Consider the following 10,779-nt stretch of genomic DNA (forward strand, 5'->3'; position numbering starts at 1 on the left):
TTATTTTTTTTTAAAGATTTTATTTATTTGAGACAGAATGAGAGAGAGAGAGCACATGAGAGGGGGGAGGGTCAGAGGGAGAAGCAGACTCCCCGCCGAGCAGGGAGCCCGATGTGGGACTCAATTCCGGGACTCCAGGATCATGACCTGAGCCGAAGGCAGTTGCTTAACCAACTGAGCCACCCAGGCTCCCTCAAATAAATAAAATCTTAAAAAAAAAAAAAGACAGTGTTGTTTAGACAAATGGACCAAAGGAATAGAATAGGGCATCCAGAAACAGACTCACATATTTATATGCTCACCTATGTATAACAGGTCACACTTTAGAGCAGATTAGAAAAGACCATGTTCGTGGTAAATGGTGGTGGGTCAATGGGATATCCATATGGAAATGGATATCCACAAGTGTAACCTCCCCATGCATACATAATCCATTTATGACTCCATAAATATAGCCTCCCTGATTTCAGACCCAACTTTAACCCTCCTGGCCTTTTCCCACCTTTGAATAACAGATTTCTTTCCTCCTCCCAGGACAGAGCATCTGCTCAGCAGCAGCTATGGATGGTGGAAGACACGCTGGCAGGTCTGGGGGGCCCACAAAAGCCACCCCCCATCACTGAACCTGACTCCCCATCCCCCGCACTCCAGGGCGAGGAGTCATCAGAGAGGGAGGTGAGACTCACAAGCCTCTCTCCCCACCCCCAGCTTCCTGTCCCATCTGCCCAGGCCCAACTCATCATCACCCCCTCAACCTTTTTCTCTCTCCCTTTCTTTCTCTCAGCTAACCATCCACAGGGAAGTATCCTTTGTTTCTTTGTTACATTGTGATCAGAGTCCAGTGGTATGCTGGAGCCAGCTCCCAGCACCTCCCACCTCTGTGTGGATCTCATGTCAACTCCGTATTCAGTGATGTCATATCGGTAGCTTGAAATTGACCACGGTGGGAGTATTTGCACCACAGACATTGGCCAGTGCTGCAAACCAGGGCGGTTTTCTCCCAGAGAGGCATTTATTCAACATTTACGAGACACCGCTGATCATAACCCTCAACTTGTAGGGTTCCGTAAAAAGGAGAGATGATGATTAGAAAGCGTCTGACACGGAGTAGGCCCTCAGGAGGCAAGAGCCGCTGTCGTCATAGCTGGGTTAGAGCTGCTGTGGGTCTTGACCAGCAGATCGTGTGTCCGAGAGACCTGGGTTCAGATCCCAGCTCTGCCATCTTTGTGATCTGAGCTGTCGACTTCATTCTTGGAGCCTTGGCTTCTCCACATGTCAAATAGGGATAATAATTGCTGCTTTGTAGGTTTATGGAGGGAATTCAATGCGATCTTCATATCAAAGATGAAATATGGCTCAGAGAGGTAAAGTAACTTGCCCAGGGTCACACAGCTCATAAAATGGCAGAGCTGAGATTTGAAACCAGACTGGTTTTCAATCTGACTCCTATTCGTGCTGTGTCTTGGTTGCTGAGTGCCTGGGAAATAGTAAGAATGACAATGATAGGGGCGCCTGGGTGGCTGAGTCATTAAGCATCTGCCTTCGGCTCAGGTCCTGATCCCAGGGTCTTGGGATCGAGCCCCGCATCGGGCTCCCTGCTCGGCGGGAAGCCTGCTTCTCCCTCTCCCACTCCCCCTGCTTGTGTTCCCTCTTTTGCTGTCTCTCTGTCAAAAAATAAATAAAATCTTTAAAAAATAAAAAAAAGAATGATGATGATAAGCATTATTCTCCTTTCCTGACCCCTCCAGAGCCTGCCTGAGTCGTTGGAACTGAGCTCATCCCGGTCCCCTGAGGCTGACTGGGGACGGCCCCCCGGGGGCGACAGAGACCTCTCCAGCCCTCGCTCAGGTGAGCGTCCTGGGCTGGATGGGACTTCCTTGGCATTCCCTGCCCTCACCAAGTCCCGGTTCTGCACTCCTAGGTCTTGGATCTCCAAGGGTCTCCCGGGCTTCCAGCCCTGAGAGTCGCCGTCCGGCTTCCCCACAACCAGGAACCAAGGTGGGTGGTCCATCCGCGCGTCCTCAGGCCCATCTGTAACCCTTTAACCTGACCACCACCCACTCTGGCCAAAGAGCTGGGAGAAAGTTCTGAGATCACACCCCAGAGCAGAGATTGCTGGGATTGAATTTTGTCTCTGCTACTTCTAAGCTGTGTGACTTTGGGTCTGTTAGGAAACCCCTCAGCCTGCGTGTGCTCAGCTGCAAAATGGAGCTCCTAGCACACCCCCCCCCCTTTAGGGACGCCTGGGTGGCTCAGTCAGTTAAGCGTCTGCCTTCCACTCAGGTGGTGATCTCCGGGTCCTGGGAATGAGCCGTGCGTTTGCCCCTCCCTATCTCCCTCCCCCTGCTCCTGCTGTCTCTCACTATCTCTCTCTCTCTCAAATAAATAAAATCTTAAAAAAAAGAAAAGAAAATAGTGCTTAGATGTAGTAAGGACTTCATTCATTCATTTGACAAATATTTATTAAATATCCTCATGGCAGGGGGCGCCTGGGTGGCTCAGTTGGTTGAGCATCCCACTCTTGGTTTTGGCTCAGGTCGTGATCTCAGGGTCGTAAGATGGAGCCCCGACTCAGGCTCAGCGCGGAGTCAGCTTGAGATTCTCTCTCCCTCTGCCCCTCCCGCTCGTGCTCTCTCTCTCTCAAATAAATAAAATAAATCTTAAAAAAAATATATATATATATATCCTCATGGCTGTCCAATAATGTAGCCAGTAGCTACATCAGACTATTTAAATTTAAATGAATTAAAATGAAATAAAATTAATTTATTGATTAATTTAAAGATTTTATTTATTTGACAGAGAGAGACACAGCGAGAGAGGGAACACAAGCAGGGGGAGTGGGAGAGGGAGAAGCAGGCCTCCCACTGAGCTGGGAGCCCGATGCAGGACTCAGTCCCAGGACACTGGGATCATGACCTGAACCAGAAGCAGACGCCCAACGACTGAGCCACCCAGGCGCCCTGAAATAAAATTTTAAAAAAATCGCTTGCACTCCCTGCATTTCTGGTGCTTAGCGGCCACCCGTGTGGCTGGAACCGAGTGAGCGAGCGAGGGGGAGAGGGGTGGAGAGGAGAGAGATGGGTATTGGCGGTGGACCGTGCTGGGGCTTGTGTGGTTCAAGATGAGCTCCGTGGAGGGTTCTCAACTGCCGTAAGCGGGAGCCGGCGCCCTCTGCCGGCCATGCGGGGAACAAGCTGTGGGGCGAGCACTGAGGCCGGGGACCCAGTGAGGACAGTCCAGGCCAGAGATAACCTAATTTACACTAGGTTAAGTGGAAGAACTGGAGATGTTGAGAGGAAGGTAGATTATAGTTATACCGATCTTCAAACTTTATCCAAAACCCCGGGGACCAGATGTAATGCAAAATGCAAAAATTTGCAGATTCTGGGGTCACCTGGGTGGCTCAGTAGGCTAAGCGTCTGCCTTTGGCTCAGGTTATGATCCCAGGGTCCTGGAATCGAGCCCTGCATCCAGCTCTCTGCTCATCGGGGAGCCTGCTTCTCCCTCTCCCTCTGCTCCTCCCCCTGCTTGTGCTCTCTCTTTCTCTGTCAAATAAATAAATTTTTAAAAGTTTGCCGATTCTAGGCCGGTAGTAGGATGCATATACTGTGTATTATATAAAACCTTCTGGCGTGCCTGGGTGGCTCAGTCGTTAAGCGTCAGCCTTCGGCTCAGGTCATGGTCCCAGAATCCCGGGATCGAGCCCCAAATCGGGCTCCCTACTCCACGGGAAGCCTGCTTCTCCCTCTCCCGCTCCCCCTGCTGGTGTTCCCTCTCTCGCTGTGTCTCTGTCAAATAAATAAATAAAATCAATCAAGCAAGCAAGCAAGCAATAAAACCTCCAGCAGCATCTGGCGCAGCGCCCTTAATCAGACACATCACATTCCTCTAGCAATACTATGAATATTCATACTTAAATGGGACTCAGTTTATAAATGACATGTCAATTTAAATTTGTGGTTTTTAAAAATAGAGCAATGAACAACTAAATGATTGATCGAGTCAGAGTGGAATAAACATGGGTTATAAATATCATGCGCTTTTTATTTCTTTTTTTAAAGATTTTATTTATTTTTTTATTTGAGTGAGAGGGTACAGGTGAGCGGGGGGGGGGCTGAGGAACAGAGGGTTAGCAAGGGACGAGCACACTCCTCACTGAGCACGGAGCCCAATGCAAGGCTTGATCTCATGACCCTGAGATCATGACCTGAGCCATCTAGGCGCCCCTGGGAGGTCTTGTTTTAATTGAGCAAACCAGTTGGAATCTCTTGGTCCCTGATACATAAACACTTGAAGGTCAGCAATGAACTGTATAGCAGCTGAGGGACCCCAAGATGGGCCTCTTCGGCACGATGATTATTCTGAGCTGAAGGTAGTTGAGACCCTACGGGCTCAAGAGAAAATTTGCCCCTCTCTTAACTACATAGAAGAATCTAGATTGCGGGTCTTTCCCAGATGAAAGGTTATTAGCTGAGGTAAATGTTATCTGAGTGACCCATCTGTAGGACAGGGCAACCATCTCATTCCTAAACCTCTGCTCTTTTAATCACCCTGTGAAGTGTGATTTTTCTTTCCTTTCCCCTGAAGTCCCAGACCTCTGCCCCCTTCCCCCTGGTTCAGAACGACACACATAACCTCATTTTGCCTGACTGCCTTTGGAATTTCCACGTCCGTGTGGATTCCCCGTGCATACCCTATGAAACCTGAATTTCTCCACTTGATACTATCTCAAGCTATCGAGAGAGAGAGAGAGAGAGGGAGAACATGAGTTGGGCATAGGGGCAGAGAGAGAAGCAGGTTCCCCACTGAGCAGGGAGGCAGACACAGGGCTTCATCCCAGGACCCTGGCATCATGACCTGAGCCGAAGGCAGACGCTTAACTGACCGAGCCACCCACATACCCCAAGGATCTACACTTTTGAGCTGAATATGCTGGGTGATGAACCTCTGCATCATGACCTCTATTTTTCTATGGTTCCCCCCATCCTAAAGCTGGCAGAGGGGTCCTGCAGGAAAAGCTTGGCTTCTGGTCTTGGCAGGACCATTCTGATGCCCACAAAGAAGACATAAGCAGATGACCAATCTAAGCAGTGTGTCAGGAGGGCCAAGGAGTTGCCTCTTTTCCCTTCTCCCCTGAGCTTTGAGGAGTGGTGACTGCAGGAAGAAATCTCAAATCCCTTTATTTGCTCAGCATATAGAGGCCTGCTGGGGGCCAGGCCCTGTGGGAAGTGTTGGGGGGTCCAGCCAAGAATTAAACCTGATGCTCCCGTCTGATGGGAGAGAGACACAAATCCAATCCTACATAACCAACAGGGATAAGACTTAAAAGCATCAGGAAGAAAGGATAAGGAAATTGGGGGGCCTGCCTGGCTTTGTTGGTGGAGCATGGGACTCTTGATCTCGGGGTTGTTAGTTCGAGCCCCACATTGGGTGTACAGATTACTTAAAATTAAAAAAAAAATTTTTTAACAATTGGGAAGCCAAGTCCGGATGAGTGAAAAAAAGATGTGGGCCATGCAGAAAATGGTCCTCCGAACAGCGGGTGCAGGCTGTATGTGCAACAGCATGGAGGTGATCCCGACAGAGGATGCTAGTCTGTGCTGGAGGCAAAGCTGACTTGCTTAAGATAGACCTATTCTCATAAGATGCAGTCTCGGCAAGCAAAGCGGAGAGCCGATGTCCTACAGTGGGGAGTTCCGAAATTGCTGGATTCCGGAGGCAGGAGTGTTTAGGACTGGGAGCTTTGGCTCAGGTCATGATCTCGGGGTCCTGGGATGGAGCTCCTGTTTCCTGGAGTAATCAAAGCCAGCAGGCTGTAAATGGCTACAATTATCTGCCTGCTTGGGCTGTGTCTAAAACAAGTGGGTGTGTGAACCTTGGAATTTGGTGATGGCGGCTTGGGGCCAATGGTCTGGCCCGCTGGGAAGAAAAAATATAGGGTCAATATACAGGGGCCATCATTTTTACAGCAGGTGGACCTGTGACTCACAATTGCCCAGATCAGAGCCAACCAGAGTCAACTGCAGTGTTTGGCCCTATACCAGGCAGTTGATCCCAAGCCGGCTCCCTAAAATCTTCTAGTTAGAGGCTGCAGCTGAGGGTTCTCTTCCCTCTGGTTTTGTTTGTTGAGACAACAAATGGACTGTCTTCGGGTCGTAGGCTAGAAGTCCAAAATCATGCTCCTTCGGAAGGCACCCGGGAAGGGTCGGTTCCCCGGCATCTGATAGTCCCTTGACTGGTGACAAGAGAACTCCAGGTGTCCCCTGGCATTCTTGCTGTATGCGTTTGTGTCCACATGGCCCCCGTTTCCCAAAGGATGACACATGTCTGCGGCAGGAAAGATCTGTCAGCCTGGCCTGATTCCTGCCTGAATGACAGCCCTTCCTGATTTCATCCCCAGTCTGTCCCCTTCAGTTCAGGCTGGTGGCATTTCTGCTGAGCTGATTTCCTGTATCCACACATCACATGTCCAATCTCTCAGCAAACGGGTGCCCAGCCACACCCTTGGGATTCTCTCCAGAGTTCTGGTTTCATTTTAGCGGGGTTTTTTTCTTCCTCTTCTTTGATTTATCTCTGTCCTCTTGCATTTTAAGTTCTTAAGGCTTAGAGGTTCATGATGGAGGTGTCAGCGGGACTGTGCTCCCTCTGAAGGTGCTGGGGAAGGATCTGTTTCAGGCCTCCATCCTAGCTTCTGGAAGGTCCTTATCTGTGGCCGCCCACTCCACTTATCACGTGGCGTTACGGTGTTGTCCCTGTTGTGCCATCCGTCTGGTTTCGGGAGCAAGAGAGAGCTCACAAAGCCCTCTCAAAGGCCGACCCAAATGGATCCTCTTGACAATTTAGTGAGTGCATCTTATTCCTCCTGCATTTGTGTCTAAGCTGGCTCAGAGTTGTTTTTCATCACAAGGAACCCAGAGTTGACAACCCGGCTCCTGATTTACCAGTGTGAGGAAGCTGGGCATGTCCAGGACGCGTGGGTGTTTGTTAGGCTGTGGCTTTGGATTCGAACAGGGCAACTGATGGAAGTGAGGCCAGGGAGGCAGGTAGGGCCTCAAACACCTTTGTCCTGAGGGTGCTTGGAGGCATGGGAGGATGGCCTCAGCTCTGGCTGCAGAAAGATCCTTCTGAGTCTAGTGATGAACTTACTGGAAAGTGCGACACTGGAGTCCGAGTTTCAGGGGAGAGAGAAAGAGGAAGCCCAGGTTGGGGTGTCAAGGTGTTTCTCATCTCCCCAGGCCCCCCTCGCCCGGCCTCGGATGAGTGCTCAGGAGCAGATGGAGAGAATACGCAGAAACCAGGAGTTTGGACGGCCTCTCCCTCGCCCGGCCTCACCCCGGCTTCTCACTCTGGGGGGGACGCTGTCCCCAGCCAGACGCCAGCCTGACACAGAACCGAGGGTGAAGGGAACAGAGGGCGCAAGGTGGGGCGGTGGGGTGGTAGTGGATCCTCTGCTCCTAGTGTGAGCCTCAGTTTCCCTCTCTGTAAAATGGGGATTTCCCTCCCTCTTTACTCAGAGCTGGGTTTCCAGGTTCACCCCAAAGTGTACCTATGCTGGTGGCTCCCCTTGTGGGGTGGGGGTTGGGGAGGCAGAGACCTCTTCACTTCACCAATGCTTTTCCCTCAGGATGGGGGTCACAGGTCTGGACTGTGGGCCCTGCTTTTTTTTTTTTTTTTTTTTTTTTTAGTTACTCTGTATTATCAAAGGGGGGGGATGAGAAAATGAGCAAGTAAGGAAATGATTATATTCATACCGTCGCAATGGAGAGAGCCTTCCAGATATGAAGATAAGGGTCTCTCGGCCGATGGTTTCATCGGAGACTTTCCTAGGGAGTAATTAGACAAGTCATAGGTGGGGTGATTTTACAGCCAGGATTATTTTTGTAATCAGGAGGCATCTCAGTCAGCTGAACACCAAATGTTTATCTCCCTGTCTAGTTAGTATTAGGGGGACGAGCAGTTCAGCTAATTCCTTATGAGCCAAAAATTGTGAATTTGGAGGACCTCTTCCTGGTCTTGTCATAGGTAAATAAGGGGGTGACCATCTGTCAGTCCTGTGGAGGTCATAGGAAGGAAGAGAGGTTCTGTGGTAAGCCATTTCCCAGAATGCAAAAGGATGTGTGTTGGGGGGTGGGGGCGGATTTTCTTAACTCTTGCTGTTTTCCAGGAATGCATGTAAAGTTAAACACTGTCTCTGGGGCAATTTAATTCCCTTTCTGAGCCCCCTTCATTTCACCCTCAAAACGAGAACGTGGGCACTTCCAGGTGAGGAGGAATTTTAAGGCCCCAATTCCTTTGCAGCCTGTCCAGGGACACTCAGGAGCCCCCAAATGGCTCAGAAGCTCTGGATCCTGGAGCAGGTAAAGAACTGGAGAGTGGGGCAAGAAGCAGGACATCAATTTCCAAAGGGAAGGCATTATTATTGCTGTCTTTTGAGTATAAAGTACAGACCGCAGAACCTTCTAGAGATGTTTGACTTCCTGGGGCATCAGAAAGCACCTAGATCTGCATGAGAACTGCAGTTACTCAAACTGCAGAACTGGGTCGATATCAAACTCCGCTCCTGCGTCAGGAAAGCGGGTGAAAGTTAGGGAGGACTGGATTACAAATCCCACAACAGGCGCAGGCCTCAGAGGGCCACACCCTGTTTAAAGTCCTTTAGGGAATGGCCTAAGGGCTACAACTCCCAGAAGGACGCGTGGGGCACTGCAGTACTGGCTAATTGTCGACGTCCCCCAAATCTCTCTCTCTCTCTTTTTCTTTTTTAGTCCGAGGAATACCACCCCTTATTTGCCGACCGCCGAAGGGCACCGGGAGAGAGTCCTCAGCCTCTCTCAGGCTCTGGCCACTGAGGCATCGCAGTGGCACAGAATGATGACAGGTGAGGAGGGGCTGGGGACCTTGGACTCCTGGGTTTTGGGGAAGAGGGACCCAGAGCCTGGAATCCTTGGTTCTGATCGGGAGGGTTCTGGGAGCTGCTGGGATCCTATGTCTGGATGGGGAGAGTGCCGTAGAGGGTTTTAGGGAGTTCCAGATCCCAGGCAGGAGGGGACAGGGGTTCAAGACTCTTGGATCTGGGGGTGGGGGTGGGGGGCCAGGCCTGTGGGTCTGAGGCAGGAGGGGACTGGGGGTCCGGACTCCTGTGTCCCAAAGTTTGCCATTCTCACTGTCCACTCGTGCCGTCCAGGTGGAAACTTGGACTCCCGAGGAGACCCTCTTCCCCCTGCGCCACCGCCTCCGTCAGATACCACCCCCCAGGTGACCTCGCCCCCAAGATCTCCAGTGGCTAATTCCGGCTCCGCCGGGTTCTCCCGCCGAGGTAGTGGGCGCGACGCAGGCCCCGCCTCCTGGGAGCCCACGTGGGAATCCGGGACCGCCCCTCCCGCCATGACCCAAGAGGAGGGGGCGTGGCCTCTGCGAGTCACGCTGCTGCAGTCCAGCTTCTGACCCGCCCGAGCGCCGCAGCCAGTCGGAGCGTGGGGGCGTGGCCCGGAGGAACCGCCCCGCGATCTGGAGCCACTCGGGGCGCCTGGGGGCGTGGTCTGGTCCTCCCGTTGGCTTGGGGAGGGAGACGTTTCTATGGCCAAAGTTTGGTTTTGCCAACACTTGTACAAATTCGGATTAAAACTTTGAACTTTTAGTCAATAGCTTTCTCTCTGTCTGGGGTTGTGACGCTGGGGTCTCTTCGGGACAGAGCTGGAGTCGTGGACTCCTGTGTCCTGAGGGTCTGGAACCTGTAGGTCTGGAAACGGAGGGAGCTGGGGCCTGGATTCCTGGGTCTGAGGGAGGAAGGGGCTGGACGCCGTAAATCCTGGGTTTGAGGAAGGAGGGGATCGGGGGGGTGGGAGTTGGGGGCCCGGACTCCTGGGTCTGAGGGAGGAGGGAGCCAAGGCCAAACTTCCAGGCTTCTGGCCTTCCTGGCGACGCCCCCCTAGGGCCGGGCTTCCAGGATCCAGCCCCTATTTAATGGTTCGGCTCCCCGGCCTCCCCTGACTTTGGGAGTGGAAGGAAGCACAGAGCGAGTGACAGGGAGAGACAGACAGAAGCAGAATGGCGACGGGAACGCGCTATGCCGGGAAGGTGGTGGTTGTGACAGGGGGCGGGCGCGGCATCGGAGCCGGGATCGTGAGAGCCTTCGGTGAGTAGGGGTCTGGCTGCTCGGGAATAATGGAGACTCTCTGGGAGAAGAGGGACCCTGGGAACTAGTGGGTGTGGGATCTTCAGTACTGGAGCCAAGATTCTTATTAAAACCCAACTTGCGATGCTAATGAAAGGGAAGGCAGTATCAGCCTGGGGCCTGAGCTTTTGGCGGGTCTCCAAAAATGGTTACTCCCTTTCTCTGGGTCTCAGTTATTGTATCTACAAAGTGGGTGGTTGGGGAATGGCACTTGCAGGTTTAGGGTTTATTCTGGAACCCAGGGATGGGGGGCTCAGGAACCCCAGAAGGCACCTGGAGTGGCCAACGAGAGTATGTGTCAAGTTTTCTGCCCTTCGATCTAGAGGATCATCATGAGACTCTGGGGTCACGAAGGGAACGTTTGGGAAGATGGGCCCCCACTGCAGGAGGCCACAAGAGGGCAGCAGAGGCCTTTGCCAAGGTCTGTGCTGGGGTAACCTGTTCTTCCATTCCCAGTGCAAAGCGGCGCCCAAGTAGTTATCTGTGACAAAGATGGTGAGTGCGTGTCTCTCAGTCCTCACCCCCAACCACTCCTCCCTCAGACCCAGGAGTCCAGCCCCCAGCCCCTCCTCCCTCAGACCCAGGGGTCCAGGCCCCCAGCC

At 52.1% G+C, this 10,779-nt stretch overlaps 3 protein-coding genes across 4 annotated transcripts in view; 2 read left to right on the forward strand and 1 right to left on the reverse strand.

Moving 5' to 3' along the window:
* Positions 1-9,640, forward strand: part of PLEKHA4 (pleckstrin homology domain containing A4) — a 20,814-nt gene extending 11,174 nt beyond the window's left edge. For both annotated transcript variants that reach the window (XM_073886560.1, XM_073886561.1), the window contains 7 exons: positions 535-675; positions 1,749-1,848; positions 1,922-1,998; positions 7,239-7,400; positions 8,302-8,360; positions 8,769-8,881; positions 9,188-9,640. In XM_073886560.1, coding sequence (XP_073742661.1) covers positions 535-675; positions 1,749-1,848; positions 1,922-1,998; positions 7,239-7,400; positions 8,302-8,360; positions 8,769-8,881; positions 9,188-9,447 — 912 coding nt within the window. In that variant the 3' untranslated portion in view covers positions 9,448-9,640. The remainder of the gene's footprint in view (positions 1-534; positions 676-1,748; positions 1,849-1,921; positions 1,999-7,238; positions 7,401-8,301; positions 8,361-8,768; positions 8,882-9,187) is intronic.
* Positions 65-10,779, reverse strand: part of FGF21 (fibroblast growth factor 21) — a 58,338-nt gene continuing 47,623 nt past the window's right edge. The window contains exon 6 of the mRNA XM_025849424.2: positions 65-192. The gene's annotated coding sequence lies outside the window, so the exon portion shown is untranslated. The remainder of the gene's footprint in view (positions 193-10,779) is intronic.
* Positions 9,446-10,779, forward strand: part of HSD17B14 (hydroxysteroid 17-beta dehydrogenase 14) — a 17,272-nt gene continuing 15,938 nt past the window's right edge. Inside the window, exons 1-3 of the mRNA XM_025849966.2 lie at positions 9,446-9,736; positions 9,936-10,138; positions 10,634-10,672. Of these exons, the coding sequence (XP_025705751.1) occupies positions 10,051-10,138; positions 10,634-10,672 (127 nt within the window). The 5' untranslated portion in view covers positions 9,446-9,736; positions 9,936-10,050. The remainder of the gene's footprint in view (positions 9,737-9,935; positions 10,139-10,633; positions 10,673-10,779) is intronic.

Source organism: Callorhinus ursinus, unplaced genomic scaffold, assembly GCF_003265705.2.
Source record: "Callorhinus ursinus isolate GAN/ISIS: 27379988/994484 unplaced genomic scaffold, GSC_fseal_2.0 scaffold71, whole genome shotgun sequence".
NCBI classification, from domain to species: Eukaryota; Metazoa; Chordata; class Mammalia; order Carnivora; family Otariidae; genus Callorhinus; species Callorhinus ursinus.